The following is a 22,728-nucleotide window of genomic DNA, read 5'->3' as shown; positions in this document are numbered from 1 at the left end:
AATGTAAATTAATCCAATGTATACATGCATACGCATATGTCCTTAAAAAGTCACATAATAATTTTAGTTAAAATTCCACTCGTATAATATATTTATGGTTACAATAACTATAGAGGTTGAAGAAAATGTAGAAAGAATAGCTCAAGTATGAGCTATATCTAACTGATACGGTAATGTATTAAATTTTATTACCGTACATAAGATTATTGAAACATTTTATTTAGTAATTTAAAAATATATTTTTGTATTGATTGATGAATTCTTCAATGTACAACACTAAAATGGGTTACAAACCGGAATGTCAAAATTATTATGACGTTTTCGTTTTCGTTTTAGTAAGCAGTGACGAATAAGTGTTTATTTGCCATTTAAAATCCAAAATATGGCTGCTGAAATAAAACCTGCGCCTAGGACACCCAATGACAGATTTTCAACCACCAAAAAACCAGCTCTTCTAAGCAAATTGGAAGGTTGTACTGACGACGTCAACGCTGCAGTTGTGATTCCTGGCGAGGACGGAGTTATTAGTGTTTGCGATGATAAGTAAGCATTATCAGCTAAATATTTTGTCTCTAACACGTACTAAAGCTTTAGATTGTACTTAGTTTTTTTTTTTAATTATAATCCCAGAGTTTCACTTGCAAGTGGGTTGACATACCCACATCCAGTTTTGCAGTTCCAAAATTATGTGCAAAATAATTTATTATTTTAATATGTTAATTTATATAAATGTGTTAGCATTGATTTATTAAAAATAATAACTTTTTAACTTTAACTTTTTAAAGGACAGTTCGAGTATGGTTAAAGAGGGATTCAGGACAGTATTGGCCTAGTATCTGTCAGTACATGCCATCAGGCTGTACATCAATGTTCTACACACCCGAAACCCGCCAGCTATTTATTGGTCAAGAAAATGGAACTATTTCTGAGTTTACACTGGCTACTGATTGCAATAGGATAAATCCTGTAAGTTAATTTTATTCTGATGATTTATAGTTGCATGAAATATTTTTATTCATAAAATCCTTTTAATTCATTTAAGACAATATTGTGTTACACATATAACAAACTTAATTGTACCTTCCTTCAAATTTTCTAAATTTTATTGACCAGAAAACTACAAATTAAATAAGAAAGAATAATATTTCCATTAAAGCTTTAAATTTTATTTCCGTTAGTTTTAAATTACAAAGAGATAGCAATCTTCTATGGTCAAGTGTAAGTTCATTATAGCATATAAGTAATATAATTCTATTACATGTCTATCTAAGTTCAAGAAATTATAAAATAATTTAATGGGTAAAGTCAATTAGATATATAAATGCAAATATACTAACAGTTACAAATAATTACTTAATAGCAGACTTAAATTAACCATTAGTACCACCAGTAGCTTAAACTATTCATCAAAATAATTTATTATTTGAAATATATTGTGTAATCATTTTATTAATAGAAGATTATTTGAAATATGGTAATGTTTAACACTTCCTGTTCATAATGATTAGAAATAAGTAATATGAACTCCTCTAAATATACTATTTAATCATAACTAAGCATTATACTTAGTTATGATTAAATTATTTTTATAAGAAATGACAATTAAAAAAAGTATGATTTAATGTTATATAATATAATTGTCAGTCATCAAGTGCTTCTTCAAACATATGCTAAACTTATAAGACAAAAAGAGTTAGTATAAGGTATTCCATTTGTTAAATACCAAACAACCTGTCACCAAGATTAATTTCATTAGAATCCATCAATTAATTATGTTCAATGGTAAACAAAGTGTCATAGAAAAACACCTCTGTATCACTGATTACCGCAGTTTACTGGACCACTACCCATCTAACTAGAAAATTTCCAAATTCAGGACTCACCTCTTGGCTTAGATGAAGAAAAGGGGTATAACTATAAGAATGAGAAGGATGGAAGGATTTGTATGCTATTATTTGTCATTATAGCTTACATACTATGAACTTTTATTTTAGTCACTTCTAACCGCAATTTGTTTCATACTTTCAATTTATTTCAGTTTTATTTTATGAGATACTTTATATTAATTAACTATACTTGTTTTTTTAGACGCGAGAATACCTAGCACACACCGCACGCGTCACTGCTGTGGTGTTTTCTCTGAGCTGTGAGTGGGTTCTCTCAGTGAGTCGAGATAAACTATTTTCCTACCACTGCAGTGAGACTGGTCGCAGGATTGGTGGTTACTCCTTTGAGGCGTGGTGCACTGCCTTACAGTATCCTTTTGTTTTTATTAATATTGATTTTTAAATCTTTAATAGATCTATTATTATCTATGGTTATGGCTTCAACTATATTTATTGCACATGAAGTCATAGAAATGAGTTTTCTTTAGTATATTACATTTTTGTTTTGTACATTAATTTTTTTATTCCATAACAATAAATAAACATACAATGTTTACAATTATGCAATAATGCTTCCTGAATATTCTCTAACAGATTTGATTCTCAATCAAAATATGCATTTATCGGAGATTACAGCGGGCAGATAACAATGTTAAAATTAGATAATAATGGTGCAACCCTAGTCACGACATTAAAAGGACACACTGGGTAAGTAAAAAGCTAATTTAAGCTATAATTCAGATGATGTTACAGTTTAAAATAGGCTATCTTAAGTGGAATGAGGAATCAAATTTAGTCCAATAGCCCTGAGTTGTCTTTGTTTATATGCATGTTTACTACTTTTCAGAAAAAGTTAGTGTTGAATCTTAAAGGATTATCACACTTCTTTTTCAAATGTTGTTAGAAATATATGTACAATTACAATTAATATTATTTAAAAAAAAAAATATTATCAATAGGTTTTTAATGATACATATGATTACCAACCCACAGTAGAGCTTTGTAATAGAATATGTTCCAAACCTCGTTAGCAAGAAGAGCTCTTTAGACAGCTTTGAGACTGAAATGTTTATGAGACTACGCAACCGCATGCAATATTTTGTATGAAAAAACCCTCATCCTCATAATCCGATGGGATGACATTCTAACATTAAAGGGAAGAGATCAGGTGCTGATAAGGTGAGGTCATATTTTTAATAATTTAGTATTGGAATGATCTGTACAAAACCGACTTTTGGGTCTGGCTTATAAAAGCACTAGTCTTTAAAATAGTACAGGTACAATATAATTTCATTTGGCAATACAATTGGAATTTCAAAACCATATGATTCAACTGAAATATATATGTCGTGCCATTGATTATATATGTATGTTTTACAACTATGTGATTAATAAATTATTACATTGACATAATATATTATTATCTTGATACTACTTATCTTTTGTACGCTTAAACTGCAAAGAAAAAACATTAAGCTGATATTAGTCATTTTCTTGTCTATACTTACTTCATTTTATGAAATTCTTTAAAGTCTACATATTAAATGTCGTAAATGGTCACCACTGCCCCTAGATGGTACTGTGGGCAATAATAACTATTTCTCACATCACCAATGTGACTGCAACCTGGGAAACGTAAGATGTTATGTCCCTTGTTCCTGTAGTTACACTGACTCACTCAACCTTCAAGAAAACATAACAATAATAAGTATATGTTTGGCATTAGAATCACTTAAAGTGACTATAAATTGCTGACTAGAATGATGATTGTGAACTAAATATATTTTAAAATTATAATAAAGTTCAAATTAGACGTGTCTTACTGTTAATTTTGTCTTTCTAGTTCTGTGCGGGTTTTGAACTGGGCTCCTATACCGCAGTTACTGTTTAGTGGTTCCTTTGATCAAACAATTATTGTTTGGGATATTGGCGGCCAGAAAGGGACAGCATATGAACTTCAAGGTCATAGGTAAGCTTTTTGAATTATCACGCGAAAACCACTTTAGTAGGCGTTTTATATAAAAAATATTCATTAAATGTTAAATTATCATGATTTACTATGCTAGTTATCAATCTCAATAGACCACTGTTTTTTTTTATATAGACATTGTATATTATCTTGGTTATGGACCAAAGTAACAGTATAAAATTATATATACTTATAAAAATTATAAAATGTCGTCAGTAAACATCAATCGTATTGAGTCGAGGACAACATTTAATCAGAAATATTGGGTTTCCTAGTATATCGGTACTTGCTAGTTAGGCGCGGAGACCACGAGAAATCACCACATTTGAAAATACTTGTAGTGGAAATAGATTCATATCATCCTTTAAATCATATTTGCGAAATAAATATATGATTTCAAATGCAGTATTTTCAACTTTTACTAAAAACTTTCCTTTTTATGATATACGTAATCGGACAAGCAATGGGCTACCTGATCATAAGGCAGTGTTCACAACCGTCCCTAGACAACGGCGCTGTAAGAAATATTAACGATTCCTCACAGCGCCAATGCGCCACGAACCCTGGGAACTAAGTTGTTAAGTCCCTTGTGCCCGTAGTTACACTGGCTCACTCACCCTTCAAACTTGATTTTACATACTCGAACTTGAAAGCCATGATGTAGAATTGCTAGTGATCCGCGTACAGCAACAAGGTGACGGGGCTGTGGTACGTGGGCGGCTGCACGCGCCTGGTGTCGTGCGGCGAGGACGGCGCGCTGGGCGTGTGGGAGATGGGCGTGGCGCGGCGCGAGACGCCGGCGTGGCGCGAGGCCGACCTGTGCCAGCTGTGCCGCGCGCCCTTCATCTGGAACGTGCGCGCCATGATGGAGAAGAAGCAGCTCGGTCGGTATTCCATCATATTGCTCATCTTCCCGGTTTCTTTTTGGGTCGAGCGCGATTTGAGTTATTGATAATTTGACTCAGTAGTGCCTACAAGCAAATCGAGTCTGATTTCTGGGCCTCTGCCACAGAGAAACGGACCCAAACAGTTACACATATATTACTTTAATACAAAATAGTCATTCATGAATCGGGGAGTTCTGAACTAGTATTATTTATACAGTTAGGATTATTTATTTATCGATAGAGATAGCACTACGATCACAGATGATTATATATCGATATGAATGACTACTATCGGTGTGGCAGGTCTCCGCCAGCACCACTGCCGCTGGTGCGGCGCGGCGGTGTGCGGCGCGTGCTCCCCGCACCGCCTGCCGCTGCCCGTCATGGGCTTCGAGTTCCCGCAGCGCGTCTGCGCCGCCTGCTACGACACGCTGCGCCATGAGCCGTGAGTACACACGCACACACCCACAGACGCACACGCACACGCACGCTCAAACACCTACCGCTCCACGTTTCATGCCCACGTGAATTCCCCACGATACTTAGTTCCCGTTGACAAGTAGTGCCAGTAACCGCTCGTCTCAATCGTATGTCCGCGTTGCAGTCGCGAGTCGCTGGCGTCGTTCCACGACATGAAGCACGCCGTGGCGTCGCTGTTCGTGGACGAGGCCACGGGCCGCATGTGCACGGCGGGCAAGGATCGCGTTATCAAGGTGACTATTGTATTACCTTTTCTTTAAACGGCAGCAGTGCAAATGAGCGTTTGCAACTTATGATATGATTAATTTTACTTTAATATTTTGTTAAGGTATGGGATATCAGTGTGCTGCTTGCGCCTGCGCCGAAACCGGGTACCAGCGACCAGTAGTCGTAAACGAACTTCGTGCGACGTCCAGCGAGTTCGAGATTCGTTCAACTACACCACGTTGTAGCAAGTGTCTAACGATAAAATGATAAACCGTGTAGATTCGAAATATACAGAATCGAAAAAAAAATTGGAGTAAATATATCCAGATTATTAATTTATTTCTAAGTTAAAAGATGTTTTATCTGTATTAATATGTATTGTAAAAACGTTCTTATTGATCTATAAATTTATTCATTCGAAATTAGTATAATTTCATAAATATATTTATGACAGATCTGAAGCCGATCGAAGAAATAGAAATTGAATTGAGGTATAGGAGCGAATTAATTGCCTGCATTTTATCTATATTTTTTATGAAAAGAAAGAGAAAAGATTAAAGAAATTTAAATAATTCAATTTAACATATTTGTATGGATACTTTAATTACTATATAATATTTAATATTTTTAATAACACGAGCTGCATAGAATTTATTGTAATTTTTTGTCTGTGACTGACCTTACTGAATTCAATACATGTCTATTTTATGGGCTATTTAAAATATTAAAAATCAAAATAAACCACGTAGCAGTGAATTAAAAATCTTGATTGTGGTTGTAAATAAATAGTGATAAATTTAATCAATTCTTTACCGGGAGTTTCTTATTAGAAAATATCGTACGCTAGTAAAGTCGAATTGGAAACTGGAACATTCTAGATATTCAACTGGAAAATGCTATTTTGAATTATTTTTTTCTTTATTTAGCTAACGCGGTATGTCACTGACTGAATATAAATTATACTGATATTATAAAGAAGTAAAAACCGGGGTGGGTCGCTAGTAAATAGACTAAATAGTCATTCCAACTGTCTATATAATAAAACCTCCGTAGCAAATCTTTTGTTCTAGTTAATAGAAAAAAAACATCTCATTTATTAGTAGAGTATTTTATTAATCATTTCGATATTATATATTCAGATCTGTCGATATATATAATTTTATGTGAAAGAGCTGCTATATGCCAAAATAATTTGGGTAGTTGAATGACATTTCAGCAAATTAGTAAACGAAGAGTTTCGCTTGAAAAAAAATGTATAATCTACGAACAATTGATGTTTTCATATATTTATTACTATTTACATTAGTAGAATATAATGTTAATGGTCCAACGAATGTTTTCAGTGAAATTTAGTTTCTCCAGCTATTTAAATGTAAGACTGAATCTTTCAGAATAATAATTTATAATGAGATCTTGGATACTAGGCGTGTATGTAACTTATTAGATTAGGTTATACAGTAAATAAATAAAACATTAATAAATTTAAATTGCCTTCGACATTTTGTTTAGATGTACGAAAAATAAATTTCGACGTGGTTGTTAAAAGTTACAAATACAGGGTGTTCTTAAGAGTTAATTTTAAGAATTAGTCAATCTTCGAAAGATTATTTGGTAATTTATTATGATTTATATATTTTAAAGTTAAAAACACCCTGTAAATAATAAAACATTGGGTTAGAAATATTGAATAAAAGACATTTTATTAGCCATTGTATTATTAATAATAATAATATCGATACAGATAAAAAAATTGAATGAAAAAAACATACGTTACAATTATAAATGTGTTCATTGAATCAGTTTAATCTGTGTCTCGGACACGTTTTTAGACCAAATAAAATATGGTCTCTTACTAGAATTATTTATTGATGTAAGTATGTAATAGATTATTTTCTTATATATTATTAAACAATGCAAAAAATATAATATTTTTAAAATTTTATAAACTCGGCTGCGGAAAGCCCTAATGCTTATTATTGGGCGATTATAAATTTATATTATTTCATTAAAAAAATGAGCGACAATGTTATTGTAATTGTAAAATTTTTAATATTTCTTTATTAATAGAATTTGTGTAACTAAGGTTTAAAGTATTATATGTTATATAACACTTAAAATGTCTTTACAGCCTTGATTTTTTTTTATTTAATTCACATAATTAGGATCACTTTTGGATTTTCATTATTTTTTTAAATTGTATTACACCTTGTGTGTATATTATTATGTATAACCAAAGTACCAAAATGCATTTTAAATGTACCCACAGATTTCGTTTTCAATTTAAATAATAGAATATCTCAACTTTTTAATTAAATATTTAAAATTCGAACTCGAGGAATTTAAGAAAATCTGTGGTTACATTTCGAATGCTGCATTTCTTCGAGAAAATTCCCGAAAGTATCAAAGTAGTGTTTGTCGGAAACAATTATGTCTACGATATTTATATTAAATGAGTCCCGATTTAGTAATAGTTTCGAATGAGTATCAATTTTTTATTCAGGATTTTACCATAGAATTGTGTGAGTGTTCTCGATTATATATTTCGTCTCGTTACATTTTTTTTAATTGATCACTTAAAGTATTGAACTTCTATTATTTTTTTTTAATTAAATAATTTTGGTTCGAGTTAAAAAAAGTAGGTACTATAGTTTTCCCTTAAATTGTTGGTCTTAGTTTTAACAGACTATAAATTACAAAGAACCAACCAGCATACAACATCAACTAAACGTGTTGTATATTTTAATAAAAAAATCAACAATGCGCGGCATTCACAAGTTTGTGTGTAACGTGTTATTAAATTAATAATAGTAATATTTGAAACGTTTACTTACTACGTTTATATGTAATTGAAAACAATTTCCGGAGCGGAGCCAATGATTAATTAAATTTGTATAAAAAATATATATATATTATTAATCGATTTATATTTGCGAACCACACGCGGAAGCTTGTCCGTGCGACCGTTTTTATTTAAGTTAAGCTGGGTTCACACTTCACATCCGTCATATTTGCGTCATGGTCTTTATTGTAAAATTGTTATTAGAAAGTTATGTGTATGATGCAATATCCAGTGTGCACTCGGGTTTTTTAAGGGCACTATTCTGTCAAACAAAACACGTTTTATCATAATAGCGTTTATTGGAGTCGTAATATAATCATTGTATAACATCGAACGCTTCGTACTTTGTTGCCAAACGTATTTTTTAATGTCTAAAGTGATTCATGATAAAACAATATTAGTTGGACTAGTTTTACTCGTAGTTTGGTCGTTTATACTGAAATTACATTATCGTGCTATACTTATATTTATATAAGCATTGTAATATATCCGTAGGTACGCTACATATTACGTTTTCTGTTATATAAGGTTTGGATAAAAGATATATTTAAAATAAATTACATTTATGTTATTAAAAGATAAATATTTTTTTATTCACTGAGCTTATTTGTGTTTGTAAAGTAACACTGTAAGATAAAAGTCACCGTGTAATTATTAGGTATATGATATATCTACATACATAGATCGCTTAAAGTTTTTATGCCAATAAAATGATGAATAAATAACGTCTATTATTTTAACGTCTCTGAGTCTGAGGTAGGTCAGTGCATGTGTTTATGTAAGGCAGTGAACAGATCGCCACTTAACTAAAATAAATATTAAATAAACGGGTGTCAATGACTTGGTCACCGTTCAGCCTTTATTCAGGTACGTCGTTATCTCTCCAGAGTCTCCTTATTAATTCCTGCCGTCGTCGCCGGCTTCAGCCTTGTGTCAGCTCACCATTGGCTAACATTCAACCGGGACAGGTGTATTGTTCTTTGGGCACACACACTTGACCACTAAACACGTGCCCCATTGGACACGTTAAATAAGTTCTCAGACCGGAAACACAGAAATAGTATTTTTTACATTCTGTTCCCTGTTGCACATAGAAACCATCACGATCACAATATTTGCCACCGTTTTCTAAAGTACTCTTCCGCGGTGCGCCACATATATGATGCACAGACTCGACGCAGGAACGTCCGTCGAATATCTTCCCACCGAGACAAGATAACGTCGCAAGTCGATCACCACCCTCGCAGTAAAAGTATCTGTAAAAATGTTAAATTTTAGTTTTTGTCTTAGCAAAAAACATCAATAAATAACTATGTTGATTAAAATACCTATGACAATTAGACTCCAGCTCTGCATGATAACCATCTGCGAGGCTAGAACACGAGTAATCTTCGTTCGGACATACAGACGAATGTTTCGGAACACACGATTCACCGTCGAAAACTCGTCCCCCAGGGCACGCGTACACCGCTTTCTCGCCGTTAACACAAGTATAAAATCCTCGGCATCCCGCATCGGCAGCTCGATAACGACCATCTGCCCGCCCGTAACACGAATCACGTTCTAGACTCGGACATAGGTACTGCGACGCTAGAGAACACCTTGCACCATCATACACGTGTCCGGGTGGACATGCCAAAGCCGTTTGCATGGGACCCTCACAGTGAAAATATCGGGTACAGTTGGAATCTAGGTCCTGATAGGTTCCACTGGGCATACCCTCGCAAGCTTTTGATCTTTTGGGGTTTTCACAGTAAAATGCTTTTTTGGGAACACATCCAACGCCGTCGAATACGAAACCGGATTCACATGAACGTCGAAAGGTGACTCTCTCGCGTTTGCATTCGTACCAAGATGAACAATCTCTCCAATCTCTATATATACCGTCTTGTCGGTTGAAGCAGGGACTGCGTCCTGGTGGTGGGCAGTGAGTCTCCGTCGCTGGCTCACAACCGCTTCCCGAGAACAACAAGCCGGCTTCACATACACCTCGACGGATAACACGGTGAGATTCGCACACAAAATACTCGCGACATCCAGTCGATCGATCCGCGTAAGCACCATCCGTTGCTTTTTGACACAATGAAGAACAAGCCTCGTCTGAGCAAAAATCGGCATCGCCAGCTGGTAGCGGTACAGCAGCGGCACGTGGAGGCGGACATGTGCTGACGCATGCACCAGCACAAGACACTGCAGCGCGTAATTCTGCACCGCGACAATGCAACGTCCGGCGGCATTCGTGCGACGAGTCCGGGTAGTTTCCATCGGGGAGACCTGCGCACAGAGGCTCGTAGCAGGTACCGGCCCCTCGAGAGCAGGCTTGTGTCACTAGATCAAACCATGAACCGGAAGGGCAAGCGTGATCGATGGCCGTGCCATTAACACATCGATAATAGTGGCGACATGCGGTACCCGGCGTAGCGTAGGCGAGCGTGTCTTCCGAAGTGCACACAAGGCGTGTGCAGTGTTGGCTGCGACGCGGAACACACGCTCCAGCCGCTTCACTAAATATGCGTCCCGGAGCGCAGACGTAGCGTCCTCGCACCGTGCCTGCCGCGCAACGAAAATATTCACGGCAGTCGGTGTCATAGTCCACGTAGAGTCCGTCTTTAGAGCAAACAATATCGTTTCCACCTGCAAAATATCGTATATATATAAAAAGTATATTATAAATGTATTTTTACAGTGTATAAATAACTAACATTAATTAAAATTCAATCTCGGAATTGACATATTTTTTTCTGTAATTTTTATGTGCAAAAATCCTTTAAATTATTAGTAAAAAGGTAAGTCGTCAAGTAGAAGAATAAAACTTACTTGAGAGTATCGCGGCAGCTGCGGCGGTGAGCAAGTTAGCCGCGAGCGCAAGGCTTTGAATGCGGGCGAGCGCGCACGCAGACATATCGGCTGCGACTGAGCGCGGCCCGCGAGCGTGACGCAGAGCGGATAGGGTTCCTTGACATTCGCACGCCCCTGTCGTAACTTGATCCCTGCGGTGGCCCGGATGCAGCCTTCGAGTTAGGAATCTAGACACGCCTTGTTTTGTAGCACAGACCGTTCGAGTGAAAACATACGTGGTCGTAGATCTACGACCGTGACCTTTGCCTCCCAATTAGGTAAAATGATTGGAAAATTCTAATTTCTTTTTAATCTAGGTGTACCTTTTTTTAATTTCAAACATCGCTCGTACTGTTTAGAATTGCTTATTAAAGTCAGTCTAACTGACCATTATTTTTTTATTTGATCAATTACTCGGTTATCATTTTATGATCGCATCCGTGGGAAACTTTTAAAAAAAGATCACGAGACGTAAATAAATGAATACTTGGTATTAAGGCCGCTTCTCTTAGAAATTCTAAATGATTAGCGGTGAGTCGTCTTTATCTACATTTTATAAAGAGACGAGTAATATCTATATAATAAATACATACATATTATTATAATATTATAATAATGTTTTAGATAAGAATTTCCTACAGCCTTCGAGATCGAAATACCGAACTATCGAAGAGGCGCTTAAAATTCGATGACACGTAAGAATGTGAGGAATGCTATCTCAGTGCGAAACGCCACAGGCATCCTCTGCGGGTGGCGGTCAATAGGCGTGATCAATTCTAATCGGACGATCGTTATTTCTGATCACAATCTATGGAATATGTTACCTCATTGTTAATTGGGCTACAACAGAAATAAATGTCTATAAACAATGTTGTTCAATTATTTAATAATATATCAATCAACTTTATCAGCGATATCATATTTGAAATTTGAAACATGTCTAACAATATTTAGGTAATTCAATGTCGTATTCTTTAAAATTTAATTTAATCTTTAAATGAATATTTTTATAATTTATAGTTCAATCTTAATTATATTACTTACTGAAGGTATGAGTCTCTTTCAAGAAATTAATCATAAAATAGTTTGATTATAAAACAATTTTGACTTTAAAAAATCAAAATGAAAATATTCTTTTTTTCAAGTAGGATTATAAAAATACCTTTGAAACTTCATGGCACAGTGTAGAGTTAATGTAAAGCTACTACCGGTTCGGAAAATAGATGATACTCTACCACCATTTCGTCAATATGTGTATTCATTTCATAATAGTATGTGTAGTAGAGTACAATTATTTTTTTATATATACCGCCTAGAAATCAACAAACCCTAAGTCACGCTATTTCATATATATATATATATATATATATGTATGTATATATATATAATCTTGTATTGAGCAATAATATGCCTTAGTTACCAATGTTTCTTTTATATGAGCTTTAAATTTTTGAATAGATGCAAAATTTTTTTTTTTTTATAAAGCTTGTTATTTTTTTATGAATATATGGTTAACTTAATTAATAAATGAAATTTCTTGTATTATAATTATGAAATATGAAAAAGACATACATATGTATTTGTCTATTTTCATATAAGTATCTATTTTTTTTTTCGTCTAATTTTGAGATTTGTCAATAACTTCAGTTTTTTTTTTCGATTCAATGAACGTTACGAGTAAAGCCCTTTTTGTTTTTTCAAATTTTTATTTGTATTTGAAAATTGTAGGCATATGTGTGCCTCTACGCCACATCTACGCATATAGTCTAATTTTGATGGAATGGAATTATAACGTACGTACCAGTGCGTTCTTTTTTTGTTCTAAGATTAGATTAGAGTTCTGCGATATAATATACCTTTGCCCCAGGATATAACATCAACATGACCTTTATCACTATGTGAAACCGGAGGACGCGTGAAATTCAGCAAATTCATTGTAAGAGAGCTGTTTTAAAATGTAGTCTATTTTCTAATAATAATATTAAATATGCATTATAGATATAATTTATATGATGCAAAGTAAGTATAATCTGCAGACTGTTGGACGCAACGTAAATAATAATCGATCGATGCACTTTCTGCAGTTGTCTTGCCTTCAAACAGCAGCAGGCCAGCGTGTGGGACTATGATCTTACTTTACAACGACGGCGCCCGCGCCCAACATTCAAGTTAATAAATTAAGGTTTATTATTTAAAGCTATTTAAGCAATAATGAGCTATTTAAATAATTTGAGAATTTTAGAAAATCTTGATATCACTGTATCAGGGAACCTTTACTATATTCCATTCCGTTTTACTACCCCTTAGTATGTAACGTTATTCAATAGTATACATACTTATTTATACATTTTCAACCTTAATATTGAACAAATTACATTCAACTCTTCATCCCCAGATATCCATTATCCCATTGAAAATTCCATTGAGGGCCTCATCAAAATCGTTTCAGTGGTTTAATCGTGAAATCGTAACAGAGTTAATTTGTCATTTATAATATTATTATAGAAATAAAGATTAGGCTTAATTTATTAACTACGTCTGATAAAAAAGGCGCTAATAAAAAAAAAAAGAAATTTTTCTAGTGACATTAGAAAAAATATTTAATGTCATTATGCATGTGATCAATCGCAATCTTGAATCACATCCATCCAATCCCAAACTATCTTGATTTCGTATTATATATGTGTAAATTTAGTTGATTGTAACGTACCTCTGCTTAGTACATTTTGAACTGTTGTCAGTAAAAAGTTTACAAATATTAATAATAATAATAGCCGCAAATTTTATTTGAGTTGTTATAAATATATCATATCTACGTCATTTAAACCTGTTCTGTATTTGTGTAATTTAAGAAATTATGTTATTTATTTATTTTTTCTTTAATAATAAGGTCTAAGTTAATAATTGTGCATAAGTACCAATAGAACCATATATAACATACACCGTTTAGTTAAAAACAACTTTGTAACAGTTGTAATTACAAAAACATTTAAATATGTTTTTAGTTATTTCCATGTAGGTATTTAATGTGTATGATTTCAATTATATCTGTTGATATAAGTATGGTAGAATTGAAATTACATAATCGATCACTAATCAAGTTTATTTCCAACGAAAATAAATACACGGGAAATCCCAATGTTGGGAAATTCACAAAAGTTTAGGTAAACTACGTCGGCGCTTAGATACTAAATAATTTGAATAATGTAGAGCTACGAAAAATACCGATAAAGGACAAATATAATTGTAAACATACAAAACCTTTGGTTTCGATTATGAGATCATATAATAATGATAAAAATATATATTTAATTTAAGTATGTTGTAATATTCAAATCTATTAAAATACTTATATGATGATATTAAGATTTAGTTTTTCTGTCACTAAAAAAATCTTTAAATTAAATACAATTCTTATTTACTTTTTCTCGTAAATACGTGGTTTAATTACCGTGTACCTAGAACAGAGCAATGTGCATAAAACACCATTGACAAGTCTCAGACCAAAGTTTCGTTAGTCTGAATAGTGACTGTAATAAATGAAAATATGAAAATTAATAAACCAAAACGCAATAAATTAACATTATTTGAAGGATATCAATATCCGGTAACAAATTTCAATCACGTCGTTCAGTTATCTGATCTGAATAGCGATTGAAATCTTAATAATTTCATTATGGCCTCGGCGAACTAGTAAATATAGCCAAGTTATTTATGAACATACGTCTCTAATTGAATTGCATATATGCAGCTTATGTGCGGACCGGATCAACTATCAGCGTTGCCACAAGGTCGTTAAACTCACGTAACACGTGCACTTCAATCATCGTACAATATGATTAAGTTTTTGCACTGTCAAGTATTACTGTGACAAATGTCATGTACCGTTCTAATTAACATTCCATCAGATCAGATATGATTTAGCCAGTTTTTTATACTATTTTATCAGTACACATAACAGGGTCGTATGAATCTAATAGACAAGTTCAACAATGTTACAGACATTGTTGAACTTGCAGTTGACATTGCAGAGTCTTAATGAGGCCGTAATTCTTTATATATTTTACTAATGTACATTAACGATTTTTTTTATTCTATGTTTAAAGTTACGAGTTAAATATTTTATGTTGGTGTCATTGTCATGTGACAATTAAATTATACCCTTATGTAAAAATAAATGAAATCAGGTTTATGATCGTTTTTGCGTCTACGTGACGAAGTCCGGTCGTATTATGTACCTACAATTGTACATATTGGAAAATTTTGCTAGCAATGAGACATTAAGTGTACCTGCGCGTAACTTTTTTTCAATTATACTAACATAACTCTTGTTTCGTTTTATAAACATTTTTTGGTGTATAATAAATATTCTAAATAGTGGTTGCAACGGATAGTACGGTGGATAGACATTCCAATTGTAGCTCATCTAACTTAGTGGTTGTTTGTTGTGCAGTGTGTGGTATTGCGTTGTCGTGAAGTAGCAATGGCCTAGAACAATTTACCAAACTCAACTGTTGTTTAGCAGTTAGTTCTTCCCTTATGGTTTGCAGTTACTGACAATAGTTATCTGCTGTAATCGTTTGGCTAGATTTGGTACACCCACTTCATCTTAGAGCAAAGGTGTTTGAGCTCATTGGAATGTTTTTAATTAATGAGTTATAGGCATACACGTTATAATTATGTATACTTTTTGGAGGTTTATTTAAACAATACTGGCTGTTAAGGAAAAAAGTTTAGGAAAACATTGTTACAGTTACACGTGGCCGTTGTTATACAACACTAAAGATTTACGTCGTAAACAAAGTGTTACATTGAAATACAGAATAAATTAGATTTTTGTAATATGGCCTTATCTGGCAGACACTTTGTCATCACGATGAAGAATAATATTAACAACAACACCCCGACACTACGTTATCGGTTAAAATTTTACTAAAACGATGTAGTTTAAGATAAGCTCTTGTTATACAAATTATTTTTTATCTGCGGCTGCTGCTTTATCATATAAATAAAATTTTCAATTAATAAATATAATTTCAAAACGCCAAAAATATTTCTGATTGTGATGTATTATTAAAAAACAGAAATTGTTATTTGAGACAGTTAACATAACTTTAACTACACTTTAAGGTAGCGAGTTAAATTTTAATACGGTACGGTACGTTAGTCAAAATATCGCGGATGTTTTGTTTTTATGCGCATACCTAACTCATAAATATTGATGCTACGCGGTTCCGCGCTCCGAAGCATCTGCTGTTACAGCTCTGATCCGGGTTGACGTTTAAAATTCACATATCACCAACCAACATGGGGCCATTTTATTTTTCTTTAGTAATGTCATAGATACTTGATTTATTTTAATCTATATCTATATGTATATAAATCAACTGTACGTCACTGAACTACTCCTAAACGGCTGCACTGATTTTGATGATGGTTTTGTGTTTGAATCCTTGCATGGCTTAGATTGGAACCGGTAGGAGGCGCTGCGATCGGGAATTAAATGTATTTTTTCTACACTAGTTGACCTAATTAACTAAAATACGCTTGAAGATTTTTTGTTCCATGTGAAGAATAGGATTTGAAAAAAAAATCGTAAATGTTAGCGCATTCCTTGTGGAAGTTTAAGGTTACTCGTTACGGCCTAAGGGGGCCTATGGTATAACACGGGTGAAACGCCGCCAAGCACCGTGTAAATTGAAATCATAAATAAAAAGTATACAATAATGATAACTAGTTAAATTGTGTCGTAATTAATAATATTCTATTATTAAAAATTTTGTTTCATATAATTTAATTCATATTAATTTTAAAACTGCGAGTTACAAACGACTCCGGATAGCAATGGAATATCGTTTTTTTAATTCACAGAAAACTAGTTATATAAAAATAAATTTAATTTTTTTTATATATTTTATTATATGGATTATTTTACTAAACAATGCAAACGTAGCAAACGAAAATACGCATTGATTTCACAAACGAAAAGTTTTTACAGATTTCACATATCGTAAAGAAGAACCATTTATATTATTAACAAGGATATACAAAATCAATATTTAATTACATAACAAAAATTTGAAGTTCGATATCCGATGGAGTGACCTTTCATCGTTTCAACGCGGATTTAGGAGAAGCGACGTGCTGTCTAGTTTATTTATTCCATATTATCGACTTGATTACGTTGATTAGTGGTCGCATTTGATAATAATAAAAATTCTACATAAATTAGTTATATTAATAGGCAATCAACGATATCAAAATATTATTTATTCGCTTTTATAGAATCGATATTAATAAAATAAATTAAAATTATTAAATATTTCTTTAATGCGCCTTATTAAAAATAATGATTAGTTTTAATTGTTTAATTTGAAGCAGTTTAGCTATTTAATACAACACGAGATGATGGTCTATCATACAAATATTTATTTAAGTACATTTAATTATATTTATCGAAAAAATAAAACTTACAGCGTTCAAGGCTAATAACTGATAAGCTAATACAAAATTTTATATGATTAAATCAGTTGAGAAGAGGGTATTATAATATCATTTATATATAATATAAATATAAGCACTTTATTCTCCTTCACTGTTATTTTGTCATCACCAAAACTGGTATAAAGGAGTCGATCCTCTAAATATAAAACAGGATCTTATTCGTTTTTGTACGTGACCTAGCCTTCCATAAAAGTCGAAGTATTAATAGCGTCGCATCCAAACAAGCTGTGTACAAATTAATACAATAGTGCGAGTTGCTAGAGGCGTCGATCGTATGAAATGTTATGGGGTGTATATACACTGTATCATTCATTTTTTTTTATTAGCAGCCTGTAAATTTCCCACTGCTGGGCTGAGGCCTCCTCTTCCTTTGAGGAGAAGGTTTGGCGCATATTCCACCACGCTGCTCCAATGCGGGTTGGTTGAATACACATGTGGCAGATTTTCGTTGAAATTAGACACATGCAGGTTTCCTCACGATGTTTTCCTTCACCGCCGAGCACGAGATGAATTATAAGCACAAATTAAATACATGAAAATTCAGTGGTGCCTGCCTGGGTTTGAACCCGAAATCATCGGTTAAGATGCACGCGTTCTAACCACTGGGCCATCTCGGCTCATCTGTATCTGTAGTCGATATTTTCTATCTGTGGAACTACGTTCGACTTTTAGAACGTCATCAACAATTACATAACATTATATAAATCTTTGCTCTTAACATAATGTAGTTACAGACAGTTTTTTCTTTGTCGCGTGTTGATAACACAAATGTAAGCTATTTTCTTTTTGTGAAGACACAGCTTTAGATGCGATGGCTTGCCGGAATTAACATTTCACAATTACAGCGCTGCAGCGCATTATGCCTTTTAGCAAGCAAACAAATTAATAATTTATGCACCCTATAAACAAACACAAACAAATTTAATTTAATTTTTAAATTATATTTGCAAATAAACATACCTGCTTCAGAATATTACACATGACCGTTTAAATAATATAGACGTATGTATATCGGCACGGTAAAGTTTTCCTTTATTAACATTTAAGACTAGTAATATATAAAAAATGACAAATTTAATAAAATAACATGAAATTCACACCTGCCACGTCAACAGTCTAAATTTAAAGCAGTTGAAACTACGAAGCGCAGTTTTTCTTTATTCAATAACTAGCTGCCCGCCCTGACTCTGTTCGGGTGGAATAAGAATTTTATTTAATTTCCCATCGCAGAGCCACCTATATAAATCAGGGACTCAAATAAACGCAATTTATTTCATCGAAATCGGTTCGACCGAGTTCATTAAAAATACACAAGTACAGTAAATATATGTATATATAAGTATATAAAGGTATTAGGTATATAATAAAACTTTCTCCGGAACCTTAAGTAGTTTTTTTTAGTTAGGCATTAAATATAATCCTTATTTATTTATTTAAGCAAAGTTAGTTTGATGGACGACGATTAAATCGCTGAATGACGCAATAACAGCACCAAAGGGCGAACTATTAGAAGGCGTCGAAGATGAGCGCACTGAGCAAAGGCTCATCAACTTGGTATTTCTACCGCAGCGACCGTCGGTTCATTGCCATTGATATCACATTGTTAGATAATGAGCACATGCAAGAAAGTTCACATCCGTATGCGGTTGAGAGCGGTTAATCCGCACAAAACATTTGAGAACTGTAGTGTTGTTTTTGCTGACGTTATAAAGTAAAAAATTAAGAATTACGATGTATTAAATGGTATTCTGTATATTAAAATTAATGAGACATCTATATGGCAACAAACTCATTAAATTGTAGTTAAAAATAAATTATGTAAAAAAAACCTATAACCTATAATATATTTTTTAAGTAAATTCAGCTGAAGCCTACAAATTTCCAACAGCTGGGGAATGGCCCCTCATTTCTTGTACAGAAGCAGGTTTGGAGTTACTTAACCGTGCTGCTCCATAAGAGTGATGATTTTATGTGAAGACGGATTTCAACCGACACATGTAAATTTTTTCATGATGTTTTCCTTCACCACACAAATGAAGTACATAAAAACTTAGTTGCGTTTGTTCGCAATCTGCGGTTAAGATTCGTGTTTTATCCACTGGGACACCGCGACTTATTCAAGGCATTTTGATATTTTAAAATTAAAGTAGAAAACAGAACTACTTACTTATAATAACCCAATGGACATTTTTAACAAGTGACACGGTATAGTAAGCAATATAAGGGTTTACTGGTATATATTGACATTCTCAGGTCTCAGATAACTTCATTTCTTATAGCATTCAGAACAAAATGATGGAATGTAGATTAATTATAATACAGTCCTTACTATAGAGATTCACCATTCCATCTATAAGACGAGTAATTTATAACATTGCTCAAAATATTTTATATATATAATTGCACTTTTGCAATATATGACTATTTATTATTATATAGTGTGTCCTTTTTTTCTTTTCTTAATATATTTTTAAGTAACGTGTGTCATAAATAAAGTTATTTCGACTTCAATGTCAATATGCATTATAAATAAATAAAATATACAAGGAATAATATATATCAGGAGATCGGGAAAATAGTAAGGTATGTGTAGTATGTGTATTAAATATTCATTAACATACATAAAACAAAGTTATATTTAAAAAAACAGCCATGTGACTAAATTATTTTAATAACCAGTAACATTTCAACTATTTTGCATCACTCGATGCGGATGTATGACTAAGTGTGTCTATAATTATAATAATAACTAACAAACGTCCCTTACTTTACCTATACGTATTATATCAATGAATCAATATACGAGCAGGGCTTTCAATAAGGGATTTTTTTAATGTAAATTTTTGCATTTTAGGAAGTTTAGTTTTTAACGAATTTTCCGAAGTTAATACAATACCAATAGTAATATTGTTTACAATATCAATAAAAATATTTCTTCGTTTATTATATTAATACCACCGGCTTAAATCTCGTTAAAGACTTAATTAATTCGCACTGTTCAAACATTATTTGCATGCGGATTTCCATATTTGTGAATCAAATTATTGAATTAACAGAATTTTTATTTTATTTGATGTTAAAACTAGTTAAAACTACTTCACATTAAACACGGATATGTACTCAATATGAAATCAATGATACAAAAATATTAGTCTAATACGTAATTAGTAGAACTGATAAAGCCGCGGACCCTGAAATCTTGAGTTCAAACCTGGGGTCGAAGCAATAAAAATGCTCTTTTTTCGCTAAAAGAAATTGTGAGCAACTAAGAGTTTGGGAGTTGATAGAGTTATCCATATCTTGCAAAGCAGGCAGGCGTTAGTGATGCGTCTGAAGTCTCTCTCATCGAATTGCCATTTCACTTGATTATGAGAATAAGGAAATAGAGAGTGTATTATTTTTCTACATCTCCTGCTCAATTCCATACCAGTATCTTTGAACACATAATGTATCAATTACGTTTGTAGATTCTTTATAAAAATTGTTATAAATTGCATTAAAACCTTAAACTCTTTGCACAAATGTCTGTTGTTAAAAACGTTTTTAAAATTTATCACCAGATCCACGATCTCTATAATAAATAGAGGTCACCGAGTAGCCTCGATTTTAGGAGTAGGTGAAATTATTTTGGCAGAATTTGATTTATTTTTCATTCAATAATATAGTCTGACTATTACCGCTTAAACAATAAAGATGCGTTCTTGACACTCGCGTAACCTCAACCCGGTTCCTCATGGTATACAACAATACAACTCGTTATATTTATTGCATAAATCTGCATAACGGTCGTAAGTATAGTGACTAATAGTGGCACAAGCACGGACCGGCAGCCTTCTTGTTTTTTTGTCTGACAAAATTAATTGGCCTGCTTTTGTGAAGATACATGCATAGATAATAAATACAAGGATGTTAAGTTGCCAACAAGTCTGGTGAAACCGAAAACAGCTACCTTGATATTATTTTGTGTTTATCGTTTGTATCTTACTGGTGTGAAACATCTTTCCTCTCGCTAATTTACAGTATGTAGGACTAATTTCGTGAAAGGGGACGGAAGTGTGTAACAGGAAGGACTAATGAGCGCGCGCTGTTCTAGAAATGGTCGTCGGATGGAAGGAAGTTACTTATTATGAAATGTCACACACAAACCCATCATATTCGACTGCTGGGAAGCTCGTTTTTCTAAGAAATTAAACAACTTTTATTAAACTTTTAAGTCAATTCTTGCAAGCTGAATTAAAATCTGTTTAAGATGTTCTTTACTAAGTATTTATTTATTATATAATATTTGTTTCAATTTCTTTTTTCAAATACAATGATTAAATCGAAAATAATCTATTAAAATAAATACAATTCCAGTGTCTGTCTGCGATTTTAGGATAACTGCTTATTTTTAAGTTAGCTTTTTATCGAGATATCAGAACGAAAATATTTTTTATTTTAGTATGTCTATTATGTTGTATTGTTGTTCTATTATGTCTGTTATTTTTTCATAACTACAACTATTTTTTTGATAACGAGGTAACCACCTCCGATAGAAATTGGCACTGTTACATATTATCATAGCATCCCTTACATCGTCAATTTGTCACCAACCATGGGAACTAAGATGTTTTGTCTCTGGTGCTTGTAGTTGCACTAGTTCATTCACAATTAAAACAGGAATACATGCTATATGATGGCTAGGAGATACCTACACAACGCACTGTGTTCGACAGTACAATAGCAACAATAGCTAAATAAGTACACATATATATATATATTATAACAGCTCGACTAGGTACTCACTGTTGGCACTCAGTAAGTGAATACATCCATAGTTTGTCACGCTGGCCCAGTTAAAAGTCGTATAAGTTTGTTAACGCAAACTTCACACATATTCAAAAAGGAAATTTCCTTACGGTCTATTCTTTAATCGTGAAACAAGAGAAAAACACTATGAATTAATATTAATAATTTAAATATTTGACATATGTGATTTAAATGAATTGTTATTAGAAAATGATAATGATAAAGCGTTAATTTTTTTAAGTTCTTCGTCACAATCAGTTTGTGACGAAGAACTTAAAAATTCCACGTTGGTTCAGTTAGTTTATAATTTTCTTTAGACATAAAAACGCA

The 22,728-nt window shown here is 32.9% G+C and overlaps 2 protein-coding genes across 2 annotated transcripts; one reads left to right on the top strand and one right to left on the bottom strand.

Annotated features, from left to right (window-relative positions):
• Positions 1-308: 308 nt before the first annotated feature.
• LOC125077450 (WD repeat and FYVE domain-containing protein 2) lies at positions 309-8,352 on the top strand. The gene is made up of 9 exons (XM_047689429.1): positions 309-543; positions 786-966; positions 2,089-2,255; positions 2,481-2,594; positions 3,730-3,855; positions 4,543-4,739; positions 5,046-5,187; positions 5,347-5,455; positions 5,551-8,352. Exons 1-9 carry the CDS (start codon positions 383-385, stop codon positions 5,608-5,610), a joined length of 1,257 nt encoding a protein of 418 aa, XP_047545385.1. The 5' UTR covers positions 309-382; the 3' UTR covers positions 5,611-8,352.
• Positions 8,353-8,359: 7 nt separating this feature from the next.
• On the bottom strand, positions 8,360-11,173 carry LOC125077449. Its single transcript, XM_047689428.1, has 3 exons — positions 11,086-11,173; positions 9,597-10,902; positions 8,360-9,524 (listed from the first exon to the last, which is right to left on the bottom strand). The coding sequence occupies exons 1-3, from the start codon at positions 11,168-11,170 to the stop codon at positions 9,224-9,226; spliced, it is 1,692 nt and encodes a 563-aa protein (XP_047545384.1). The 5' UTR covers positions 11,171-11,173; the 3' UTR covers positions 8,360-9,223.
• Positions 11,174-22,728: the final 11,555 nt, after the last annotated feature.

This window comes from Vanessa atalanta, chromosome 3 (assembly GCF_905147765.1).
Source record: "Vanessa atalanta chromosome 3, ilVanAtal1.2, whole genome shotgun sequence".
NCBI classification, from domain to species: domain Eukaryota; kingdom Metazoa; phylum Arthropoda; class Insecta; order Lepidoptera; family Nymphalidae; genus Vanessa; species Vanessa atalanta.
Note: the sequence above shows the minus strand (reverse complement) of the source record. Positions and strands in the feature narration are given on the sequence as shown.

Excerpts from the sequence above, each read along its gene's own strand:
- LOC125077450 (XM_047689429.1), top strand. The coding sequence starts at position 383 with ATGGCTGCTGAAATAAAACCTGCGCCTAGGACACCCAATGACAGATTT. Across the intron at positions 3,856-4,542 it reads TATGAACTTCAAGGTCATAG|CAACAAGGTGACGGGGCTGT; the intron begins GTAAGCTTTTTG and ends ATCCGCGTACAG. Across the intron at positions 5,188-5,346 it reads GACACGCTGCGCCATGAGCC|TCGCGAGTCGCTGGCGTCGT; the intron begins GTGAGTACACAC and ends TCCGCGTTGCAG.
- LOC125077449 (XM_047689428.1), bottom strand. The coding sequence starts at position 11,170 with ATGTCTGCGTGCGCGCTCGCCCGCATTCAAAGCCTTGCGCTCGCGGCT. Across the intron at positions 10,903-11,085 it reads AGCTGCCGCGATACTCTCAA|GTGGAAACGATATTGTTTGC; the intron begins GTAAGTTTTATT and ends GATATTTTGCAG. Across the intron at positions 9,525-9,596 it reads CTGGAGTCTAATTGTCATAG|ATACTTTTACTGCGAGGGTG; the intron begins GTATTTTAATCA and ends ACATTTTTACAG.